Here is a 25,994-nt window from a genome sequence, read left to right as displayed (position 1 = left end):
CTGTATCTCCTCTATCCAACGTTTTAATCAGTATAGCTTGCCTTGAACTGGAGTTCTGTTACTACACAAGACAAATTATTTCTTAGACCAAAGCTCCAAACCACACACGCAGGCTTCAAAAGGGAGTAGGAAGTGTTGATTGTATTTAAAAAATGAGCTAAAAGTTTCTTACCATGCTCTTGCTTACCCATTGCACTTAGATAATGATTGATAGCTTGACACGGAGGACTTGGAGTCTGTGTAGCTTTGTCACAATTCATAGGTGCAGAACTCCTGTCGATGTCAAAAGAGAAATACCCACTGGAGGATCTGGACAGCAGTGGGGATCTTCTTACAAACATGAACAACGGGGATCTGGTAGCAAATGGACTGGGACTGGAGGGTGGTACCAGTGGTCCCTGAGGGCTACCGGGTGATGAACTGTCCAGTTCACCCAAATGATTACCTTGATATTCAGTTTGTAAGGAGGTAGGGGCCCCAGGTCGAAGGTGAGGAGGCTGAGCTGGCCTTTCAGCAGGCTGCAATTGTCCACCTTCACTCTCACACTCAGAATTTAAATCAGAAGATTGTTTTGCCATTTGGTCTTTCTTTTTCACTAAGCCCTGGAAGAAATAAGGGGGGGGGGGAAGAGAAGAGAAAAACATCTCAAATTACACATAAAGTTCATTCAAACTTGATAACAGCGATGACTTGCAGTAGATAGAAATCACTATCAACATATTAGCATTGCAAATTCCATGACATTTTACATTCCCCACAGGATTTCAAATCTATTAATTAATCTTCATTCCCTGCATGTCAACAACTTTAAAAATAAAAGGCAGTAATTGATAAAGGTGTTTTGCTATATTCAGTCCAACATATCTCAGGGAGTAAAAAAGGCTTGTTGAAAAGAAAACAGTAACAGAAGTTTGTAAGAAAAAAAACCTAGGGGCCAACTAAGCAATATTCTAGGTCTCATCTTTTGAGGGGAGGGCAAAGGAGCCGACTGGCTTTCTTTTAAAAAGAAGGGAGAATGAAGTATTTAAGCTCAGGATCCGCACCCTCCAGCCCTCCAAGTTCTATACAGGAGAATCAGATACAGTGTTGAAATGTTAGAAGTAGATGCGGTGATTGTGCAGGACGGGGAAGTCGGCCAGGCTCTCGCTCCATTGTTCTATCGAAAATGCTGATCACAGCAAGTCTGGAAGGTTTGGCAAGAGCAATCAGTTGTAAAAGTGCGTCACAATAGTTTGTACACTGCAAAGTGCTCCTCTGTTCACTCCACCTCCCCTCATCCTTTTACGGCTACGGATCAAATCCTTCTCTATACTACACGCAGGGGAAAACGTCTCACTTCGCACCTTTAGAAAAAACACACTCTTTAAAGAGTTGTTTAGCGGGCGGCGAAATCAAGAGGAAAAAAGCATGAATGAGAAACGAAGCGCCGACAGGTCACCCCAGTCGCAAGGCAAGGATCGTAGACTGCCTCCCACCCGCCCACCGCGCTCTAACTCACCTTTATTTATTTTGCTCAAACGCCTGTGTCCCGCGACTGGACTAGGCGCTCACGCAAGCAACAACAGGTTGTAGAAAAGGCCAGCGCAAGCCAAGCATCCACCACCAAGTTGGGGAACCATCACAAGCAGGGAACAAAAAAAGGTGATGGTGTGGGAAGTGGCGGGGGGGGGGGCGAAACAGCCCCGCGCCGAGAGTTGAAAAGAAATCCAATTACAAGGCCAAGTCACCCCATTCGCCTCGGGAAGGCCTCTCCCTCGCTGCTGAACGACACCGGCGGAGAACTGCGGTCGGGGCCGCGAGAGACAGGTCGCTTCCCACCGAAAACCCAACAAAGGGAGCGCGAGTGCAAGGCAGGAGAATAACAGAGCCAGAAAGAGACACGCAAAGGGGGAGGGGATAACTAGAAGAGAGGGTGGAGACACGAGCGCACACCAAGATACCCCGGCCCCCAATCCCGCCCCCCGCCCTCCCCACCCCACCCCCCCCCAGCCGGCCGTACTTACCGCGTTAGGGTTCCTGAATCATCCCAGAGATAAGCCGGACCCTTCCCGGGCACCGAGGACGGTTGGGAGCGACACGGTCGCGCACCTTTCGGAGATTGCGCGCGTCTGGTCGCACGGACAAAACAGCAGCCAACCGGGCGACTGCAAGAGCCCCGCACTCTGACTGCCTCTCCGGGCGAAGAGGAGAGAGTCCTCCCCGTCGCCAATAAAAAGTAAGGCAGCAAGGCTAATCCCGCCTCGTTAGAGGCGGTCCACCTCCGCCCACAGCGCGAGGGCACTGTTTACATTTATATGCTGGGGGGGAGGCACACACGCACACGCACACGCACACAAGCGGTCTGCCACAACCCTGCGCGGCGCTGCGTCGCGGCCCGCCCTGCTCCTTCCCTCCTTATGTCCTCAGGAGCTTCCTGAAGCCGCCGCGGTAACGACGGCAACCGTGATCTAGAAAGGCTGCTGACTTGCAGCAGCCACGCTGAGCTCTGCTGTGCTTTCTCTACGGACGCCCACTTCCAGTTCTCTTCTTAAAACCTGCCAGCAACAACGAAGAAGAATCCGAGAGTCTAGCAACTGGCAACTCGTTTCCGTAGAGAAAAACGTTTTCGTTTGACAAAGGCAGAGGTGCAGCCGCATCCCGCAATATTTGTTACTTCCCCCACCCCCCACCAACAAGCTTCATAAAAAAAAAAATGAACCACTAGACTAGACGCCACCTCCTCCCTGGCTTAGAAGCTTCACACCCCAAGATGATTCATTCTGTCCAGGGAGAGAATTCTAGCCTTGTGGAAGAGTAGACATGACCAATGATTATGATTTGTATTTAGATGACTATCACCTAAACATTTGGAACAGCTTATCACAATAAAAGCACAATGCAAAATAGGAGCAAAAACATCAGAGGCCAGAAATACAATAATCTGGATAACGAGGTGCAGACTTTGAAATGAACTAAAAATCATGCTTGAGGGTCCAAGCAGGAGGAGTTCAGCAGAGAAGTTCTGCAACAATGGTGGCATCAGCCTCCTGGCATCAGCTAAACACAGCACCAGGACTTTTGTCCCCTCCACACTTCTCAATACCATGACCTTTATTCCAGAATATATCAGAAAAAAAAATTGTAGTAGATGATGCTTAAGGTATTACATATTAGCATCAGTATTTTGAGGTAGGTTCCAAAATAGACATCAGAGGCAGATCACTGAGAATGTGATTTTGACCATGCAGTACCAAACCATAACCAGGCATTGTGCATTAGCTGAAGCCTCTAACCATTCCAGAATGTGTTATAATATATATATTATATATATAATATCAGAATAAATTTCTAAGACATGGATTGCTAGGAAATGCTGCAACTAGTACATCATCTAAATCCCCCAGGGTGTCCCATAATAAAGCTGGACTGAATATGTATGTATTTATCAAATTTGTATGCTGCCTGACTGCCAGTGACTCTGGGAGGCTCACGATAACTGAAACAAGAAAATTACAATAAAACCAATTAAAAAGGAGGGAAGGATAAAGGAAAGCAAGAAGAACAGATTGAACAGAAACAAAGCAAAGGGTCTCACTGTCCCTTGCCAAAGCCCTGGGTAAAAAAAAGGATCTTCACAATCCTTCTAAACACCAGAAGAATGTGGGCTATCTGGATCTCAGGGTAGCTTCATTTCACAGGGTAGGCATTGCTACAAAGAATAAGTCCTTATAGATGACACTGCTTAATCAATGGAAATTGAAGCATGCCTATCCTACACAACTGAACTGGCCAGCAGTATGATGGAAGACAGTGGTCCCTCAAATAACCAGGCCCTGTGCAATGTAGGACTTTAAAAATTATGACACCCGAAAACAAATTGACAACCAATATGTGTCACAAAACAGGGATGTTATAAAGGCATATCAATATGCTGCTGTGATCTGGACTAGTTGGAGCCTCTGAGTGTTTTTCAAGAGCAGCCTTATGCAGAATGCATTGCAGTAATCAAGCCATGAGGTGACCAGAGCAAGAATGACTGTCTGAGAAGTCCCCAATCTAGGAAATGGTCAACTATTAAGTTGTATAAAGGCCTTCCTAGCCACCTGCTCATTGTGCAGAAGATATGAGTCCGGGCCAACCCCTAGATTTTGCATTGTTCTTAAATCGGAAAGTGCAACCTATTGTGCAAATGGAATAAACCCAGTTCTAGGTGGTCCAAACACCTACAGCCACTTGGTTTTGATAGGATTCAGTTGGAGAAGTACCTCCTCATCCAAAACTCACAGCCTCCAGGCACTGGAACAGAACTGTAACAGCCTCATTTGCCCAACCCATGGTTGAAAGATTCCAAAGCAACAGATGAGCTCACTCAATGGTTTCATGTAAAAGGAGGAGAGACAGAGAGTAAAACCCTGTTGCATCCTACCCACAAGGGGTTTAGGAAGTGATCTCATCCTTCAAACCAACACCAACTGGAGCTGGCTCCAGAGAAAGGAAGAGAAACACACAGAACTTGTTCAAAAGAAAACTGTGATCAATAGATTACTTTCAAGGCATGAGGTATCACTCCCTCCAACAAAGAGGGCAATACCACAGAATGGACTGAATTGCAGGCCATTTGCCTGGCCATCTTTATGACCCAGAGAGATCTGGATTCAGTAAACAGGTGGCCAAGCTAACAGCACAGAGAATCCTATCACTTCCTCAGTAGTCAGCAGCTTAAACTCATCCCAGACCATACTCCCAGATTGAAACACATGTACCTCAGCCTGCCCAGCCCAGTTAGTATCCAGTAGGAGTGAATTTCATTTTATTTGCTAGATAGCCTGAATAATCCTCAGAGCAGTTCACAGATATCCTGAAATGCCCTCCTACCCAACAGGGTCTAGGTCACCTTAAACCAGGCTGCTGGATGGCAATAAATTATTTCTTGTTCTTTCTGGGACACTGCAGATCATCTATAGCAGGATATGTTCTTACCTGTGAGCCTGGGAAAGTTTCATCATTAGTACCTCAACATACTTTCTGGATCCCTGCTCTGTCTTATCTGAGTCAGAGGGAATGTAAAGTCAGTCATCGGAATATTGATGGTGTTGTAGCCTAAATCTTTTGACTTTCCCACCAGACAGATCCCTCAGTACTCTGCAGCTTAAATGCCATAAGCTCAGCAACAGTGTTCTGCTGCTATTTTGAAAGCTGCCTGACAGAAAAGACTGTAATCCCTTTATTACAGTGCTACAAATTCTCACTTAGAGTCACTCCTGGAGGATACTACAATTAATATTTTCAAAAATAACTGAGAGCTAATAATCACAAGGCCACACTCCTCCTTCCTCTTCCCAGAAGAAATCATCCAGCAAAGTAGCTGAGGTAGTTTTAAATTAGATTGGAATGATCTAGCCCAATCCAATTCTTTCCCCTCCCAATATATTTGTCACTTTTACTGTTCTGGGTCTTAACATATTCTCTAAACCTCCCCAGCTCCATTCATCTTAATACATGATGTTCTTACCAAGATTACATCACTCCATTGATCAGCAAACACTCCCATCAAAAAAGGGGGAAAAATGGGGAGGGGAATCCAGCTTTCCTCATAGCAAATCCTTGTCCTATATTACTTGTTTTAAGATTCTCTATATGTGGAAATTTTATAAATATTTTAATATTGATTTACATTTTAAAATGTTTAACTTTATTTTTAATGATTCCCTGCTTTAATATGATTTTTAACATTATGTAAGTCATAAATTATATTAATTGTAAAAGTAAAATGACTGTTTGGGCCATAGGGGCATTTATTATCCACTAGCAACTTGCATCAATAGCCATCTTATACCTCCAAACAGGATCTCAGCAATTAGCACATTGACTACACTACATGGTAGCTAGGTTCACATAACAAATTAACATATAGTCAACTGAACAGTGGTTTACTGATCTATATAATCATTCATTCATTCCTCTATAGCTAACACTGTATTGTCCTGATTCAGCCATATAGGATTTCAGAAAGTGTTTTTTTTCCCTATGCTGTCCAATTTAAGCTTCCCAAAGACTTGTGACATGACATGCCATCTTTGCTTCTTCCAATCCCCTTTTGCTTTTACCACATCAGAAACTCTCTTCATCAGTCTTGCATTTCATTCTTACCACAACTAAGGGTACACACATCATTTCACAACAATATTCCACTAAATTCCTCCAGCATGAACCCCACACTTTGTTTTCACACAAAATCCACTGCGCCAATATTACTAAAACATGCCTTGCCTCAACACAATTAAAATGAATTCTCTTGACTTGATTCACACATTGCACTAAACCCTCATTTTGCTTTGCATGATAGGTAATCCAGAAGTGCTACATGATAGGTAACTCAGAAGTGCTATTTCTCAATATAAGAAACTCAGGTTAACCCCCTCATTCAACTACAAACTTGAGGGTTGGCTTCAAATATTTCTCAGCCTAACCTTCCACATGCAGTTGTACTTTTACAAGGTCTTTGGAAGATATGTAAGATAAAAAATCTACTTTAGCATTCTGTCTCTCACAGAGTCAATCCAACATATTTACAGTAGTTGGTTCACAAATAGGCCTCCTCAACTGATGCTTTCCGGCAGTTGGAATATATAGGTAGAATCCTTTTTTCACGAATTTGTTTAATCTCTTCTTGAAATAATTTAAATTAGTGGCTATTATTACATCTTGTGTCACAGCAGATGGCAGCACCTAGACAAACTTGCTTGGTTCTTGTCAAAAAAGGCTAAGCGAGGTCAAACTTTATTAATATTTGGATGGGAAACTATCAGGAAATACAAGGAGTGTAGATTGGGCTAAGAATTTTTTTAAAAATCCTACATGGAAATGGCAAATTGTATTATTGCCAACAAAACTACAAGTTCATGTAAACTGGAATGGTTTCCACCCCAACATTTCCACAGTGCTACACAAGCAGCACAGAGAAGGTAAACAACCCCCTCCCTCTCTCCCTCCCTCCCTATCTCATAAGCAATCTTTTGAAGAAAGGTCTTTTCTCTCCAACTTTATTTTTTTTTCTGCGTTGAAGATCGGAGGAACAGTACAGTACCCTTAAAGTTTAACAGAAATTAAATTTCTTCAGCTCCCCCCCCCCTTTAGTAATAGAACCAGTTCACCTACCAAATCATTTAACTTCCTCCCTTAGAGATGGGCAATCGGGGATTCACCACATTCTGACAAAGAGAAATGCCAGCACCTCTCACTCAACATCGATCCTGCTGCTGGGACAGCAAACGCTGTATGTTAGCAATATCTGGAGAGCTACAGTTCATCCGCACCCTCTTGAAAGGCTCTCCCATCCGTTGCAATGTCACGCTTTGAAAGGCCCCTGACCCTCCTCCGCTTCAGGCTGACTGAGCCTAGCAGGGAGCCTCAGTAGCCGGCGAGGAAGGGAGGAAGAGAGAGACAGACCATCTCCTCGCAGCTCGCTTCCAATCCCAATGTGGTGAATCTTGCTTGGGATTTGGGACTGAGAAGGGAAAGATCCTGGCTCCCAAGCCGCCGGGACTTCCAACCACAGAGCTTGCTTGGCTCTGTTCCCAGCCAGCGCCGCGCGCTCAAAACAACAACAGCAACAAAATGCTGCGGTCGAGACTTGCCCGCCTGCCTGGCTCCCGGGCTTCGGTAGCCAATCATTTGAAGCGAGCAGCCTCATCCGTGGAGAGAGAAGAGGAGAGAGTGAGGGCAGATGAGTTGAATTTGTGGCAGGGATAACTAGGGTTCGGGGAGATGTTAGCACGAAAGTTCTGCGTCTTTTGACTTACCTCGCCTTGTCCCTCACTGGTTCTTCGCCAGAACAAATCGCCCTTCTTTGAGGTGGCGCAGAGTTTCTCCCTCGCATGGTCGGGCTTTTGGTTTGGAGAGCCGAAAGGTCCGACCCAGGACTTCAGCTGCCTAATACACAGCAGTCACCCTCCCCCCCTCCGTCAAGGTACTCCTCTCACCTGAGGCAAGAATCTCACGAGCGCCTCCCCTTCCCTCACAGGACAATGCAAGTGTAACGAGCTAAGTAATTAGCAAATTGTTGCCTCGTAGGGACAAGAAAAGCTCTTGCCTGAAGTGGTGCCTTCTATGCCCTAAAGACTGGCGTGTAAAAACGCACGTGCGGGAACACGCATGCACGCACGCACGCAGGCGTAGAGCATAGAACTGTTTTTCCCATTCTCTAGGGTTGAGGATGACAGAATAACACAGTTGGAAGGGATCTTGGAAGTCTTCTAGCTCAACCCCCTGCTCAAACAGGAGAGGCTACACCATTTCAGACAAATAGTTGTCCAATCTTAAGGATAACAACTGTGAGCTCATAAGCAGAAATACTGTCTTTGGATCCTTCTTTGCTCTTATTTCTCCAATCTCTAAAGTTATGAATTTACATTCTTGCAAGGTAGCTGAGTGAACTGAAAGACATAAAACAAAAATGCTAAAAATGAATGTGTATAGATATGTACATTTTTAAAGGAAATTAAAAACTGGTTTTGTAGTGTTGTAATATTATAAAAAATATTCTCATAGTAACTTGGTGTGTGCACATATTTCTGTTTTGCTGTTATCAAGTAGTTACAAGTAGTCCTCAACTTATGGCCATAATTGAACCCAAAATTTCTATTGCTAAGAAAGACAGTTGTTAAGTGAGTTGCACCTCATTTTATGATCATTTTTGCCACAGTTGTTAAGTCAATCATGCAGTTGTTCAGTGAATCTGAAGAAGATTCTGGGAATCTGGGAAGATCACAAATGGCAATTACATGACCTCAGAACAGTACAACTGTCATAAATAGATGCCAATTGCCAAGTAGCCAAATTTTGATCACATGACCAAGGGGGTGTTGCAATGGACACAAATGTGAAAATCTGTCAAAAGTTATTTTTTCAGTGCTGTTGTAACTTCAAATAGTCACTAAACAAATGGTTGTAAGTCAAGGACTAACTGTATGTGTGCTTGTCAGATAAGTCAGAAACTTCAAACTTGTTTCTCAGAGGAAAATGTAGAATAAAAAACCAGCAATGTGAAATGCCTGCTAAAAATAAAAGGACATTTCATTATAGAAGTCTATAATGATTCCATATAGATAACTCTTAATGCCGTTAAACAAAAGGTTCTGTTAGATCTATCACTTCCCCACTACTATCCATCTCTATTCAATTGCCAAGGATGCATATTGGGAAACCAAGACTGAATATGATAGGTTGCATAGTGTTAGTCTTGAATATTGATGGAAATAGAGAATCAAGAATCTTCCAGGAAGAGTAACTGGGATTCTATAGGTTCAAAAGCAGTTCAGTGTCATCTGAAACCCATTTCTAGCTTGAAGGTAATATAAGTCAGATTGTTAAACATTATCTTCCTTTCTACAATGGTGAAGCTCAGTATATCTTGTAAGCAGTCCATTTTCTCATTGAAAGGAACTTTTGCTCCCAGTTGCTCTGAGAAGTTTTTTGAAGGTGATGTAACAGGCAAAATCAGTCCATTTCTCTCTTTCATTCCCCAATAGCTTTGGGTGAGTAGACCAATTTGAAAAGCCCCTAATTTGGTATTGTAAAGCATCTGATAAATTGGCCCTATGCTAAAAGAAGAGAAATCAAATTTTATTTTCAGAATAGGAGTAGGATCTTAATTATTGAATGAATCTCTTGGGAGACCAATTACTTTACCCTAAAATCCCTACATGGCTTGGAACTGGGATACCTGAGGGATTGCTTTTTTCCCAGAGTCTCTACCCATCCAACTCAATCCAGCAGAATGGGCATGCTGCAGATCCCGTCAGCCAAAGAATGTCGGCTGGCAGGGACTAGAACAGTGGTTCTCAACCTTCCTAATGCCGCAACCTTTTAATACAGTTCCTCATGTTGTGGTGATCCCCAACCCCCCATCCAGCTGTCCGGGGAGGGGGGGCAGGAAAGCCACTCTGCCAGCTCTGCCCAGCCTGGTTGGAGAAGCGCCATTCCTGTCCCTCTTTCTCTCTTTCTCTTTCCTCTTTCTCTCTTTCCTCTCTCTTTCTCTCTTTCTCTTTCCTCTCTCTCTCTTCTCATTCTCTCTTTTCTCTCTCCCTCTTTCCTCTCTTTCCCTCTTTCCACTTTTTTCTCTTTCCTCTCCCCCTTTTTCTCTCTTTCCTCTCTTTCTCTTTCCTCTCTTTCTCTTTCTCTATTTCTTTCCTCTTTTTCTCTCTTTCACTCTTTCCTCTTTCTCTTTCCTCTCTTTCTCTTTCTGTTTCCTCCCTCTTTCTCTTTCTCTCTCTTTCCTCTCTCTTTCTCTTTCTCTCTCTCTTTCCTCTTTCTTTTCCTCTGTTTCTCTCTCTTTCTCTCTTTCTCTCTTTTACGGCAGTATTGTCGGGGGATTCCCCGCCCAGCTGCCGCCCTGCCGCGTCCTCAGTTGAATGGGCGGGGAGGGGGAGCAGGATGGGAGGCAGCGGCGGTGGCGGTAGCACAGCAGCATTGTCAGGTTTCCTCGCTGCTGCCTCCGGCCTGGCCACCAGCCTGCCGCGTTCTCAGCCAAAGGGGCTGGGAGGGGGAGCAGGACGGGAGCCAGCGGCTCTGATGGCAGCAGCGGTGGCCCGGCAGCATAGTCGGGGTTCCTCGCCACCGCCCTTGACCTGGCCACCACCCCGATGCGTCCTCAGTTGAACGAGCAGGGAGGGTGAGCAGGACGGAAGGCAGCGGCGGTGGCACGGCAGCATCGTCAGGGTTCCTCGCCGCTGTCCCCGGCCTGGCCGCCAGCCCGCCGCATCCTTAGCCAAAGGGGCAGGGAGGGGGAGCAGGACGGGAGCCAGCAGCTCCAGTGGCAGCAACGGCGGCCTGGCAGCATCGTCGGGGTTTCTCACCACCGCCCCCGGCCTGGCCACCGCATCCTCAGCCAAACGGGCAGGGAGGGGGAGCAGGACAGGAGGCAGTGGCTCCGGTGGCAGTGGCGGTGACCCAGCAGGATCGTCGAGGTTCCTCACCGCTGCCCCCAGCCCGGCCGCTGCATCCTCAGCCAAACGGGCAGGGAGGGGGAGCAGGACAGGAGGCAGCAGCTCTGGCAGTAGCAACAGCGACACGGCAGCATCGTCGGGGTCCCTGCCACCCCCGCCCCAGCCGCCGCCCCCGCTGGGACTTCACGCTGCCCGGCCTCACCCTCCACCCATCGATGGAGCCGCGGTGGAGGCTGGGGGGCAGGAGGAGGAGGGCGAGGAAGCTGCCCGGCCTCACCCTCTGCTCATCCGATGGAGCTGCGGTGGGGGCTGGTGCCACACGGCCCCTGCCAGCCCCTCTGCCAGCCCGGCTGCTCTCCCCCAGGCACCCCTCTTGCCCCGCTGCCCGCCTGAGCCACTTTGGGGGCAGCAGAAGGAAGAAGGGGAGGAGGAAGAGGAGGGCAAGGAAGCTGCCACCAGCGCCGGGCCCCAGGAGGCAGCTCTCCTCTCCTATCTTTGCTGAATCTCTTTCTTCCTTCCCAGCAGCCTGGATTCCGGTGCGCTTCCCGGGCAGCGGGTCCAGTGGTCGGGCTGGCTGGGGATTGCAGGGGCTGGTCTCCCTGGGGCCGCGGCTTTCAGGAGGGCTGGCACGCTCAGCGGAGCCTCCAGTGGGCTGCTCCCAGCAGGGATCCCGGGGCTTCCCCGGGCGGCTCCAAGGTCACGAGGCCCTGGCCACGCTTCTCCCAGGGTGTGGAGCACCCAGGCACAGGACCAATCAGGAGCCCTGCAGGAGGTAAGTCCTCCTGATAGAGAGAGAGAAGGGAAGCGAAAGTGCCTCTCTCTCTCTCTCTACAAATGGCGGAGGAGGCCATGCGGAGATGGATGCGGAGCGGTGTCTCGGTTCCTAAGACCATTGGAAATATGTCTTTTCCGATGGTCTTAGGTGACCCCTATGAAAGGGTCATTCGACCCCCAAAGGGGTCACGACCCACAGGTTGAGAACCGCTGGACTAGAAGATGGGTTTTTTCCATAGTGGCTCCTGTTCTATGGAACATCCTTCCTTTGAGATTACAATGGCCCTAACCCTGTTAGCCTTTCTTAAGAACCTAAAAACTTGGTATATTCCCAAGCCCGAGATGCTAATGTGTTAAGGGCCCCATTTCCTGGCTGTATTGCTAACTGGCCAAGTTTTGTTATGTATATTTATTTTGGATATTTCTGTTTTGTTTTAAAATGTTTTTAGTATTTTAATTGTAATTTATTTTTGACTTGCAAGCCACCCACAGTCATTGACTGAGATGTGTGGCCATAGAAATGGAATGAATGAACAAGCAAGCAAGCCTTTTTGGGAAGCTCCTTACAAAAGCATTCGAAGTCATGAAAGGTTTATTTTTTCACAGATTCAACGATTTATTCATTATTTTAGTAGTTAACTACAACAATGGTCTGCTATATAATTCAATTCTTAGTTTTTGACTATTCTTCTAATGCAACTATTTCTCATCTTGAACAATATTTACTAAAGAATAGGTCTTATTCATTTTATCTCATAAGGTGAGGGTGAGTGGAAATAAATCATGCATATCTGGAATGAGGAATAAGTATAAAAGAGAACCAAAAAAAGCCTGCTACACCCAAATAATTCAATCCTACAGAGAAATGAACATGATGAAAAAGCTGTCATCTCCTTCAAGCTTTCTTCCTCTGGAATCTCCAAACACTCGACAACTGGGAGTGTTTTCTTTCTTTCTTTCTTTCTTTCTTTCTTTCTTTCTTTCTTTCTTTCTTTCTTTCTTTCTTTCTTTCTTTCCTTCCTTCCTTCCTTCCTTCCTTCCTTCCTTCCTTCCTTCCCTATGTCAAATGTGTGTTTCTGCCCATCTCACAAAAAGCAGTTCTGGGCAGCATACAACAATTGAATAATTCAGTTTCTTGGAATAAGTTACAACTTATTAGTCAACATTTGTTTCTTGGAGAATAGCGCTAACAATGAAATATATGAGGGATTACTTGATTTTAAGCTTCCTATTGTCTAACATTACCATTCTTATTTCTCTCTTCCAGGGAACGTTCTATTCTATATGAATATTTAATACCTTAGCTTGAAGCAAAATAAGTATCACGCCATACTATTTTCTCCAAAGTATCTTGTAATAATATGCACATTTCCTCAAAAGTAAATCCAGCTGTTTTTAATGAGGTTTATTCCAAAATAATTGTCAACAAGATTGTAATTCTTATATAGAAGTGGAAAATAGTGCCAGCACAAAAAAGTGTTTTTGATCAATGTTTTGTCTGCATCTTTCTTCTACTGTTTGTAGATTCCACCACACATAATGATCAACTAGTATCCATAGCATGATACTAGGGGAGCATGAATGGAGAACAATTCCATCTTATAAGTGCCTAAATAAGAATAATCAGGTGGGAACCCCTTTTTAGTCTTTGTCATTATCAGCTGATTGCTGAGAGTCTGCAATTGGTCTGATGGAAGGTAAAGAGTATGATAACAGTACTCTTAGAACAGTGTTTTTGTAAACAAACCAAATACTAAAAAGATAAAAAGTTTAAAATTCCTGTCTCTAATGCTGTTTCCTATTCAGTGGAAGTGAAATTAGACCAGGAGTAATTAAATAATGTTATTAACAAAATATTAATTAGGGCTGGGCAAACATTCAAAGGATGTTGCAATGTATGAGAAGCTGTTCTGCCTTTTTTTCAAGTTAACATGGCTTCTTCATAAGCTACTTTCAGCTCTTTGCATACCAGAAAGAGGTCCCAAAGCAGCTGTGTGAGCTTTGCAAAAATCATGGACTAAAACACCCATACTTTGTCTATGCCCTCATATGTTGCAATTCAAAACACCTACTTTGAATGTTGTACTAATATATTGTTCTAATGCTGTACTGTAGTAGTTCTTGAATAAGTTATATCTTATTAGGTTGAATTAATTCATTTTATTTTTGCTGATTTAGAAAATATATGTTGAATATTTTTCTCAGAGCTTGAATTATGAAGGCTAGGGCAAGTGCTGGCTTATATCTGTGAGAATAAGCATAGTCAGCTTCCTCTGTTAAGATGTTCAGTATCTGGCTGGGATGAGGCCCTACAGATCCATTTTTGTGTATGTGTTTTCTTTTCAAGCCCTGCCATGAGAGAGAGAGAGCTTACATGGCTCAAAAGAGCAATGACTCACCAGTTCTCCTGGTTCCCATGAAGTCAAAAGTCACTTCTGGTGTTAATATTGACAACTGAAAAGAGAAGAGGGCCAGTGAACAAAGCTGACATGACTGCAATGGATTCTAGGTACACTGAGAAAATTCACACAGAGATGGCCCTACTGCTTTGTCTTTTCTGCTCCCCAGAGAGTTGGGCATTTACTAACCAGAGATTTGGGCCCCAAATATCAAGACACAAACTCTGCTCCATTTGCAGCTTTCCTCTGGGGCCTTTGGGATAACATCAATGTTCTAATAAACAAAAAATTGGTCACCTTTTATTTTAACTAGAGATTAATCCTACAGATAGCAATAAGCATTGTCATTGGCAATGCATCAATAAGAGTGAAGCTGATTAACATAAAGATTAAAAAAGGGACTGGACTGATTTATTTACAAAAATAAGCTGCACTGACTTCTATTTACAGAAAAGTATTTTATGAATGCAGAGTGCAAAAAGTAAAGAGAGTAGGCCACCTGCAGACCTTAGCTTTTCTTTTGGTAGCCTCAAAAACTCTTTAGAGTGCATTTTTGGTGATTGGAGGAGATTAATGGACAAAGAGATGTCTAAAGCTTTTAACATGTCACACAATACCTGCTATAGTTCTTGTGAAGACAGAAGTTGTGCACCCCTGATTTAAGAGTTGCTTCTTACCAGTGAGTACAAATTAACAGATAAATTAGAATAGTTAGCTGGAGAGAGAAAAAGACCATGCCATAAAACACTGCATTAAATAACAACCGTTGGCTGAAAAGAATAGTATTGCAGGCTTATCTCAAAGAGAGATTGAAGATGCAAATATAAAAGATGGTAAATGGGATGCAGCAAGGCTCTAGGCTCCACAAAAATGGGGACACGTCCAAAGCATGATTTAGTATCTGGAATTATCAGCTTGCTGAAAACATTTCATTTGAAAACTACTTATTTAAAAGTACTAATAATGATATCAGGTTTGCTGTTCTCCCTTCCCTCCTTACCTAATTTGCTAGATTATTGATTTCAATAGAGAAAAGCTACTGGGGGAAAAAGTTACATGGCTAAAAGATACTGTGGGATGTTTTGTGTCTCTTTTCTCCCATTTAGTTGTTATCTAGGTTTTTGCATCTTAGATCTAACTCAAATGAGCATGTGACCTAGCTGATCTCTCAGAATCTTAAAAAGTCATGGATGGTGACTGTTATGTCCTGAGCCTTGCAAACGGCTCGGGCGTTTGCAGGCAGTCCCGGGCAGGTGCAAAGCTGCCCGGGACCAGACAGGCTGTCGCCAGCGCCGTGCGCATGCGCGGGTGCTGGCGCGGGAAAAGTAACACATTTACCCGGGAAGCGTCTATATAAGAAGCTGGGAGGTTTTGGGAGCTGCTGAAGCCATCTACTTGTAAGTTGAACGCTGAATAAAGGAAACTGAGAACTTCAACTGCTTCTCGTGTCTGCTTCCCGCCAAGGACTCAACACTGGCGACGAAGGTGGGATGCCTTGCACTACCTGGAAAGGAAGAAGTGTAAGCTTACCCAAGGAGTCCTGAGCGGCGGAAAGGAACGGCGTCGACTCGGCAGCTGCCCGCCAATCCGGTGCACATTCGGGGGTAGGCTGGCTGATAGACCCGTCTCCTGAAGATCTGAAGATGGCGAAAATCGGAAGGCTTTCGGAATTCGACGTCTCACATCCAGAGCGGTGGGAGTCATACGTAGCCAGGGTGGAGAACTACTTCAAGGCAAACCAAGTGAGGGAAGAGAGCTTGAAGGCTGCCACCCTGCTTTGTGTTTGCGGTCAAGACGCCTTCGACATCACAGAAAACCTTGCAGCACCTGTTCCAGTAGAGTCTGTCAGCTACGCAGATCTGAAGAAGCTACTGAAAGAGCACTTCCACCCCAAGATGTCCGTCATCGCATGGCGCCACACCTTCGAGCAGAGGGATCAACGGCCCGGCAAGTCGGCCAAAGAATTCATCGCTGCATTACGGAAGGCCGCCAAGCACTGCGAGTTCAAAGACCTCGAAGAACGACTGAGGGACCGATTCGTGTGCGGGTTAAGGCATCGAGATCTACAACAGAGACTTTTCGCTAAAGAAGAACTGTCCTACCAAGATGCCTTAAGGGAAGTCACCGCAGAAGAAGCAGCAGGCGGCGCTATCAAGAACATGCGGCCGATCAGAAACAGTCCAGAGGTTGCATCCGTGCACCAGGAAGACGCCCAAAGGAACTCCGAGGAGGATCCGGACAAGGAAGTCGACCGTCTCCACCCCACGACGGAAGAAAAACAGAAGGGAAGCTCTTCAGCTCCGCTCAAGTGCATCGGCTGTGGAGGTCGCCACAGGAGAACCGACTACAAGTTCCGCTCCGCTACCTGCCGGGCATGCGGCAAACAAGGACACATTGCAGCTGTGTGTCTGGGCCGACGAAAGGTACAACCTCAGGAAGAACCGTGCCTGAAAGGTACCAGATTCCCCAGCCAGAATAGGGTAGGGTTTTGCGCTTCGCGAAGAAGCATCCTTAGGACAGGCACACACGAGCCAATTAAGAAAAAGCTGTCACTTAAGGTGAAGCTACAAGGGGTTCCATTAACTATGGAACTAGACACAGGGTCTGCCCTTTCAATCATCTCCTTGCATACATTTAGGAAGATTTGTTCCGGTAGTGGAACTCAGGCCAAGTTAAGGCCTTCTGACATTGTGTTAACAGATTTTCAAAATTCAAGAGTGTGTGTTAAGGGGGAGGCCACCCTTAACGTGCAATACAAGAGTTTTGAAGGTCCACTAGACTTATTAGTAGTAGGGGGTGAACGAACGAGTCTCATAGGACTCGATTGGTTTGAGGCCCTGGGGATACACGTCACAGGACTCAACAGCTTACAAACACTCGACCTACAGGAAGTCTGCAAAGAATTTGCAGATGTTTTCAGCCCCCAGCTGGGCACATTCAAAGGACCCCTGTGTCCTTAAAGCTAGACCCCACTGTCACTCCCATTAGAATTAAAGCAAGAAGGGTCCCTTTTGCTTTAAAGAGTAAAATTGACACTGAGTTAGACAAACTGATTCAACAGGGAATCCTAGAACCTGTTGATTCCAGTCCTTGGGAGACCCCCATTGTCACGCCTCTAAAGGCAAATGGGGACATTCGCATTTGTGCTGACTACAAATGCACTCTGAATAAGGCATTGCAGCAACATGCCTATCCTGTTCCTGTGGTCAGTCATATTCTGGCCTCCCTCAAGGGGGGGCGCGTTTTTGCAAAGCTTGACCTAGCTCAAGCGTATCAACAGCTGCCTGTTGATGATGCTGCTGCTATAGCTCAGACTATTGTGACCCACAGGGGAGCCTTTAAGGTAAAAAGGCTGCAGTTTGGAGTGAATGTCGCTCCTGGGATTTTCCAAAGCGTAATGGAAAACACACTACGGGGTATACCAGGGGTTTGCCCCTACTTTGATGATGTCTTAATTGCAGGAGACTCCACACACATTCTAGCTGAAAGGCTAAGGGCTGTTCTGTTAAGATTCAGGAAGTCAGGCCTCAAGCTCAAAAAAGACAAATGCAAGATTGGGGTGCCTTCTACTGAATTTCTGGGGTTCAAAATTGATGCTGCTGGGATTCACCCTGCTGAATCCAAACTGACAGCTATTTTAGAAGCACCTAGGCCAAAGTCCAAGGCCGAACTTCAGGCCTTCCTGGGCCTCCTGAATTTCTACAATTCTTTTCTTCCACATAAAGCTAGTGTAGCTGAGCCTCTTCACAGGCTACTAGACAAACAAGCAGTGTGGCAGTGGTCACATACACATGAGGCTTGCTTTAACAAAGTCAAGGCCTTGCTCACTTCTAACAGTGTACTTGCACATTTCAACGAACTCTTCCTGTGTGCATCGCATGTGATGCGTCCCCTTACGGGGTAGGAGCTGTCCTGAGCCACCTCAGGTCTGATGGAACTCAGGTTCCTGTTGCATATTACTCCAGAACATTGTCTTCTGCTGAGCGCAACTACGCTCAGATAGACAGGGAGGCTCTGGCTGTTGTCGCTGGAATTAAAAAATTCCACGATTTTCTCTATGGCAGGCATTTCACGGTCTTTACTGACCATAAGCCTCTGCTGGGACTGTTTACCACACGTAAGCAGACTCCCCAAATCATTTCCCCTAGAATGCTTAGGTGGTCTATTTTTCTGTCTGCATATGATTTTTCTTTACTCCACAAGCCTGGGAAAGAAATGGGCCATGCTGATGGCCTCAGTAGATTGCCTCTGCCAGTAGTAGAAGCTGACCCTGCGCCAGCTGTCAACATTCTATCAATCCAAGCCTTGCCCGAGCTCCCTCTTTGTGCCAGGGATGTTGCCGCTGAAACAGGTACAGATCACACACTTTCACGTGTCCGTTCCTGGGTTTTGTCCGGTTGGCCTGAGCACTGCCCTAGTCCTGAGTTTCAGAGTTTCTGGTCCAAAAGAAACGAGTTGTCCCTTTCTCAGGGTTGTCTGCTTTGGGGAAACAGAGTTGTCATTCCCTCCTCAATGAGGACTAGGGTCTTAGAATCCCTCCACGAGGGTCATCCTGGCATTGTTCGTATGAAGGCTCTTGCACGCAGCCACTTGTGGTGGCCTGTTTTAGATCAGGATATTGAGGCTAAGGTGCATGCATGCCACCTGTGCCAACGATCTCGCCCAGAGATGCCCCAAGCTCCCATGCATAAATGGGAGGAAACGCAGTCCCCATGGTCTAGGGTGCACATTGACTACGCTGGGCCCTTTCAGGGCCAGTTCTTCTTGGTCCTTGTTGACAGCCATTCAAAATGGCTTGAGGTTGTACCTGTCTCTTCCACCACCACTGCAAAGACTATTCAGGTACTGAGGGGGATTTTTGCTGCACACGGGCTTCCAGATGTCATCGTGTCTGACAACGGCCCTCAATTCACTTCCTCCGAATTCCAAGCTTTCTTACAGGCTAACATGATTCGTCATGCCACGTCTGCACCCTTCCACCCGTCCACCAACGGTATGGCTGAACGTATGGTGCGCATCACAAAGGACGCCTTGAAAAGACTCACCTACGGGGACTGGCATCACAGGTTGGCTGACTTTCTCCTTTCTTATCGCACCACACCGTCCACTTCTACAGGGAGAAGCCCAGCTGAACTTCGCTGGGGGCGTCAACTTACTACTAAACTTGACCGGTTGCATCCGGACAGACTGCCTTCATCTACCTCACATCCTAGGGCACCTAGACAACTACTTGTGGGTGCCCCGGTTTGGGCTCGCAATTATGGGCCTGGTCATACCTGGGTCCCCGCTTCTATTTCCAGGGTCACAGGTCCTCTCTCCTACGAGGTTGCCCTGGACAACAGTCGTGTCCTGCGTCGGCACATCGACCAACTCCGCCCTAGGCGGGACTTTTCAGATGAGACTCCTGGGTCTTTTCCAGGGGGGGAGGGGGACCCTTTGGAGCAAAGGGAAGGGCACGAGCTGCTGCCCATCTCCACTGATGGAGCCACAAACGGCCCATCCCAGGGTTCCGCAATTGCTCCGAAAAGGAATTCATGGAGCTTACCCACACAACAGGCACTCACGCCTACTCCAGCCAGGGAGTCACCCCGGGGGCATACTCTCCTTCCACACACATCACACAGCACTCCAGTCACAGAGGATACCCGGGGGCATCCCAACAAATCATTCCCCGCAAGAGAGCTGGCACACAATCTCCAAGGTTGGCCTGACCTTACCCCAAATTCTACAGGGGGTCAAACATACAGGGAGGTGGTCGAGGAACCAAGTCCTGACTACAACACCTCTAGCCCAAATCAGGGAGTAACTGAGTTTTGGGAAAGTACAGGAACCCACACAAGCCCGGACACAGAACGGGGTTCAGGGAATGGTCAGCCTCCTGACAGGTCTTGGACGGACCTAGGAGGTTCAACAGAGACGCCCAGCAGTGGCTATCACTTCAAGGGGCCCGAGGGTCTACAGCTAGGCAGGTCAACCAGGTCACAAAGTGACAGAAGCCCTGGCCTGACGAGCCCGGTGGGCGAGCAAGCAGGCCAGGCATCGGGGCACAGTCCTTGGAAGGCACCAAGGCAAAATAAGGAGAACAGGCTCACATCTCCCTCCAGTCAGGGAACTCATGCTAGTAACCCAGAGCTGAGAAGGTCACAGAGAGCAAAGAAGTCTCCTAAATACTTAGAGGATTACATAACATTGCTGGCTAAACAAAAGCCAGGTAACGATAGGAGCACTGAGAAGCAGAACACTGCATAAAATAAATGTTTATATGTTGGTAGTAGTTTTAGCCCGGGGGAAAGGGGTGTTATGTCCCGAGCCTTGCAAACGGCTCGGGCGTTTGCAGGCAGTCCCGGGCAGGTGCAAAGCTGCCTGGGACCAGACAGGCTGTCGCCAGCGCCGTGCGCATGCGCGGGTGCTGGCGCGGGAAAAGTAACACATTTACCCAGGAAGCGTCTATATAAGAAGTTGGGAGGTTTTGGGAGCTGCTGAAGCCATCTACTTGTAAGTTGAACGCTGAATAAAGGAAACTGAGAACTTCAACTGCTTCTCGTGTCTGCTTCCCGCCAAGGACTCAACAGTGACAGTATACAACACATGACTTGTGATCTGTAAGGAACAATTCCAAGATACCTGAGTACTGTCAGTTTCTTTGCTATATCAGAATATAGAATATTATTTTGAGCCAAATTCAAACTAATTGGACCCATAATAAGATCCAACTTATAATCTTATAATCAGTTAGTGATATAAACTGTGTTTCACCAAGTATTGGTACTACAGAATCTTTGATTAGAAGCTATTTTTTTGCTATACAGTAAACTGATTGTACAGCTACACAGTTTTTATCCTTTTTGCAGAAATTCAAATAAATGGTTATGAAATAAAACTAACCATAAAAAAGATGACCACTAATTGTAGAATTCTTATTACTGGCTAGTAAGTTACTTTTCAGCACTATATTTGCAGGACCACTATATTGTGTAAATGTGGACTGGTACATGAAATACAATGACAATTCTGACTTATTGTCCCCCCCCCCCTTTTTTTTTGTCTCCACTACTGACTCTAATATAGGCAAACATTCCAATAAAAATGCAGATGTTGAACATTTTTGTTAATGCTTTATTTCTAAAAAGGGGTCTGGTAATGTTTGCCCAATTGATAAGCACTATAGATCCACATCAGTGGGAAGAATATTAACCATATAACCTAAGGTAGTGCCTTCTAATGCCTGACTACCTAGTTTGGCTTTTGAAATGATGTTTTACTAGCTGTTAATTCCAAGACTTTGAATTTTTTTATTAAAAAAAAGTAATGGAATTATATATCATGCACTCTTCTCCAATGATTTATGTATTTGGTTAATATTCATGGTGAGAATAAGCTCTGAAACCAGTAGATTCTTCACAGTGCATAAACTTAAGTTTGTATAAATGAAAAACAGAATAAAGAAACAGTGCTGATTCAAATACAATTAGATATTGTAGTAACTAGAAAAGTTGAAGCAAAATTGCATATTCTTGGAAATGAAGCTTAGCTGATCTGTGGTTGTTCCACATAAAATAGATAACAAAAGTTATGATGTCACATGGATAAATGCTGGCAAGGCTAAATCTATCTATCTATCTGTCTGTCTGTCTGTCTGTCTATCTGTCTATCTATCTATCTATCTATCTATCTATCTATCTATCTATCTATCTATCTATCTATCTATCTAATCTATAGGATTTATGTACCACCCATGTCATTTGGAGGCCAAATCTAGAAAAATGTATAAGTGACTACCAGTTATCTGCTGAGAATACAGAGATCACCCCAAAAGCACCCAAAGGTTATGAAACCTTTGTTTTGTGATTAAGGGAGCACATCCCACTGGTATCAGTGAAAATTTGTAATTTTGAGAACAAATTGTGGTAGTATATATATCAAAACAGACAAGATGGCACTGTTCTTTGAAAGTGCACATCATATCACAATGCTGTATCTACCATCCTGCCATTATAATCCTCTATAGATTCCCCCACAATTACTCTATATCCTGACCAATATTATGTCAAAGGTTATTTTCTCTAAGACTGAGAAAGTTAAATTAACATTTCTTTTTCACGGAAAACTGTAAGCCAAAATAGGGACTATGCAGTCAGGTGGACTGTGGCATAATCCATTGTGTGAAACATGGTTTATGAATTAGTGTGATGTGTGAAGGTCTTATTCAACAAACTGTTTTTCAGATAAGCCAGGAATAGCATGTTAACTATATTATTGTCTTTAACATTTCTATATCTTTTTTTTCCTTTGATGTAAAGCAGACATGTCAAACACAAGGCCCGGGGGCTGGATGCTTATGTTGAAACAGTGATTTAGGTCTATTCAACCATTAAAACCAAAAAACATAACTGGAAAAGTCAGTTGTGGCATAAGTAATAGTGACGTGAAATGGTTTGCTCTTTGACATGGCATAAGTAATAGCGATATGAAATTGTTTGCTGTTTGATTGTGGATGTAACTTTGCCCATTGCCAACAGAAGTAAAAACAACTGCTAAGGGATACTTGCTAACTTAAGGTTTTTTGCATATGTGTGAGAGACCATCCGCATCATACATTATTCCAAGCTTTTGTTTTCCCTTTGGAGCCAGGTTCCATCTCAGATGGTATTTTCAGATATAGATGGCTTTCAGAACAAATGAAAGTATGATTCACCTATCCAGCTAGCTTTAATCATTCAGAAGGACGCTTTGTTCTCAATTTGATCATCTTGGGAAGAAAGGACCAAAGCCTTCCCATTTCTCTAGTGCATGGCACAGAGAAGATTCCTTTCCTGGACATGCCTATCTAATCTTTTTGTGCCATGGGGGATTTCCTACCACGGCCAATACTATTCCTTTCAGGAGCACAGCAGGACAGAAAGAATTTAGTTCTCTTTCTAGACCTGCTTTATCAGTGTGGGGCCTCTTGCTGCTGATACTATTTGCATTTTAAAACATCTGCTGTTAGTACTTAAACATGTTAAGTGTCATGTTTAGTATGCCCTTAAGATTCTGTGTAAAGTTTGATCCCCAGTGAGTATAGGGATACAAACATGTCGTTTCTTCCCAAGGACCTGAGATAGGCAGATATTGTTTGATGGTATTAAAGATATTATTGCACGATGTAAGCTGTTCCAAGTAAAGCTGCCTTTTGAAATTGACTGATGATAATTTTATCAATGCTCATGGTGATCAAGTGGTGCTCCAGAAGTTTTGGGATTGCACTCAAAGTGCCTGTCTATGGAGATTCTCAGTCATCCAGGTCATAGTTATCCCAAAAGTGCTTTTTCATGAGGCAACTGGACTTTCTTGACCCAAAATAGACCCAACTGGACCCAAAGTGTCTAATACTGTAGGTACTGTCTTTGCTTTCTTTTGCAATAGTTGTTCTACTTCTATTTGCATATCTTTTAAGGTCACATGCTAAACCTAATGTATTTTACTGTGGTCCAAAAACATCAGTTTTGGGCTATCATTCCAAGGAGATCTACCCCTAACTCTAACCCTAGTTTAATTTTCATTGGCAATTGGGATTTTACAATGCATTTTGCTGTGGTTCACAAACAAGCCTGAAGCAATGGAGTTCACTGTTGCTTTCTTTGAGAACCTCTAAGAATCTATCCCTGATATCAGTTTTCAGCCCTGACACTAGGAGACCCAACCCTAAACCTTACCCTCACACTAACTCAAACTATAGTTTAATTTTTATTGTCAATGGGATTTTCTCATATATTTTATTGTGGTTCAAAAACAAGTAAAAAAGAATAACTGTCACCTACATTTTTAAAGAATCTCTAAGAATCTGTCCCCTTCATCAGTTTTTGGACCTGACTCCAAGGAGACCTAACATAATTAACCTAGTTTAATTTTCATCAGCAATGGGATTTTCCCATGTCTACTTGGAATGGTCAAAAACTAATGCTAGGGATAGGTTCTTAGCAGTTTTCTAAGAAAACAGACATTGACAGCTTTTCATTCAGAGTAGTTTGTGGACCACAGTAAAACACATGGAAAAATCCCATTGCCAATGAAACTGAATCTAGGTTTAGGGCTACAGTTAGGGTTAGGTGTACGTGGAGTCATGCCCAAAAACCGCTAGGGATAGATTCTTAGAGGTTTTCTCTAAGGAATGTTATGTTGACTGCTTTTCATTAGGAGTTGTTTGTGGACCATAGTAAAATATATGGGAAAATCCCATTGCCAATGAAAATGAATGTAAGGTTAGGCTTAACTACTTGGAGACGTCACTGAAACTTTACTCCTTTATTACAGTCTAATTTGGAAGCATCACCGCTTCAGACAGGAAGGCGGTACAGAGAGTGGTGAGGATGGTAGAAAAGATTATTAGCAGTTCCCTCCCTTCCATCCAGGACATAGTATATAAGCACTGTATGAGCAGGGTCCTTAAGATTGTCTGGGACACTAAACATTCTCTTCACGATCAGTTTTCCTTGTTACCTTCTGAGAGGAGGCTTCCTTGTTACTTTATGGTATCTGAAGCAGAACTTCCAGATTCAGTCACAGTTTTGTTCCATACAGTATTAACCTTGTGAACTCTAAACCTTCCTCTTTCTATGTATTCAAGATGGATAGTGATGAATATTTATATGTTATTTATATGCAAGGGTGCAAGTTTATACATATGTTGTATATAGCATGTTTAAATGTGTGTTAGGTATGTGTACACTTTTGAGAGCAAGCAATAAAATTTCATTTTTAATGTGTGCCAATGTGCCCATAATAAAAAAATGACAATAAAGGTTATCTATTCTATTCTATTATTTCCTTTATTCTTGATTCTAAGGAGTTTATTTTTCCCTTTTTCTTTGTAACCAGTTACCTGCCTAAGTTACAACTGACAGTCAGACCACCAAAGAGTAAAAAAAAAAATCCTTTGATCTTAATAGTCACAGATAACATTTTTCTGTTTCTGGGCAGTCCATCCCTTCCTAATGTGCGCACTAAATGAATCGCTTTTCATTTTTCTAATGTGCGCACTAAATGAATCACTTTTCATTTGGTCCATGAAAAGTTATACGATAAATAAATGTATTAGTCTAGCACAGTGATGGTGAACCGTTAAGAGACTGAGTGCCCAAACTGCAACCCAAAACCCACTTATGCATCGCCAGGTGGGTGTGGCCCATTGGCTGCGTGTGGCCCATTGGGTGGGCGTGGCTGTGGTGGTAATGGTAGACTGGGTAGGACTAAAAAATTCAATCAATCAATTCCAATTTTGCAAGATCTTTTTTTCCCCGCAAGAAGTTGAAGTTGACTGATTGAACCGTTTTTATTTTTGTTTTGCACATGGAGGCGGAGCCTAAAGTGAAAAGGTTTTATAAAATCCAGGTGAAGGCCTAGGACTGGGGCGATGGCGCACATGCCCACAGAGAGGGCTCTGAGTGCCACCTCTGGCACCCATGCCATAGGTTCGCCACCACTGGTCTAGCAAGACTCTTTGTTGTTTTGACAATAAAACTGTTTATGGAAGAATGGGATGAAATAACTGTCAACTCTAAAATGAACATTTCTTAAATTCCATTGTCTCTAGCCAGGAGGAATAACAATGAATTGTAACCTTACTATTGATTTAAAGTCATTAGATGAATTTAAAGAAAGCTTTTTTCACACACTCTTGTGATCTTTTCTTAATACAAGGATAATATTGCTAACCTTACAGGATTCTTGAACAGATTATAATACAGTAATGTGAAACTCTTCAAATGTTTATTATGTAGAAGTAATTATTAGACTTAGATATCTGATTATGCTTTTCTAAGTTGAACCATGTGTCAATACTTGTTGCATGAGTCTTCTGCTACTCTGTGATGACTTATTTCACATTTCTGCAAATTGTCAGATATAAGTGCCACAT

The 25,994-nt window shown here is 44.3% G+C and overlaps 1 protein-coding gene across 5 annotated transcripts in view; it reads right to left on the bottom strand.

Moving 5' to 3' along the window:
* Nucleotides 1–7,998, bottom strand: part of BCL2L11 (BCL2 like 11) — a 31,683-nt gene extending 23,685 nt beyond the window's left edge. Inside the window, exons 1-2 of one of the 5 annotated variants that reach the window (XM_039320852.1) lie at nt 7,782–7,998; nt 173–602 (exon numbers count right to left, since the gene is read on the bottom strand). In XM_039320852.1, coding sequence (XP_039176786.1) covers nt 173–578 — 406 coding nt within the window. In that variant the 5' untranslated portion in view covers nt 579–602; nt 7,782–7,998. Of the gene's footprint in view, nt 1–172; nt 603–1,043; nt 1,138–2,003; nt 2,177–7,781 lie in introns of those variants that run through there. The other 4 variants (XM_039320851.1, XM_039320854.1, XM_039320855.1 and 1 more) reach the window with 4 other exon arrangements.
* Between the last annotated feature and the right edge of the window lie 17,996 nt (nt 7,999–25,994).

This window comes from Crotalus tigris, unplaced genomic scaffold, assembly GCF_016545835.1.
Source record: "Crotalus tigris isolate CLP2741 ecotype Arizona unplaced genomic scaffold, ASM1654583v1 scf7180000023713.2527936, whole genome shotgun sequence".
NCBI classification, from domain to species: Eukaryota; Metazoa; Chordata; class Lepidosauria; order Squamata; family Viperidae; genus Crotalus; species Crotalus tigris.
Note: the sequence above shows the minus strand (reverse complement) of the source record. Positions and strands in the feature narration are given on the sequence as shown.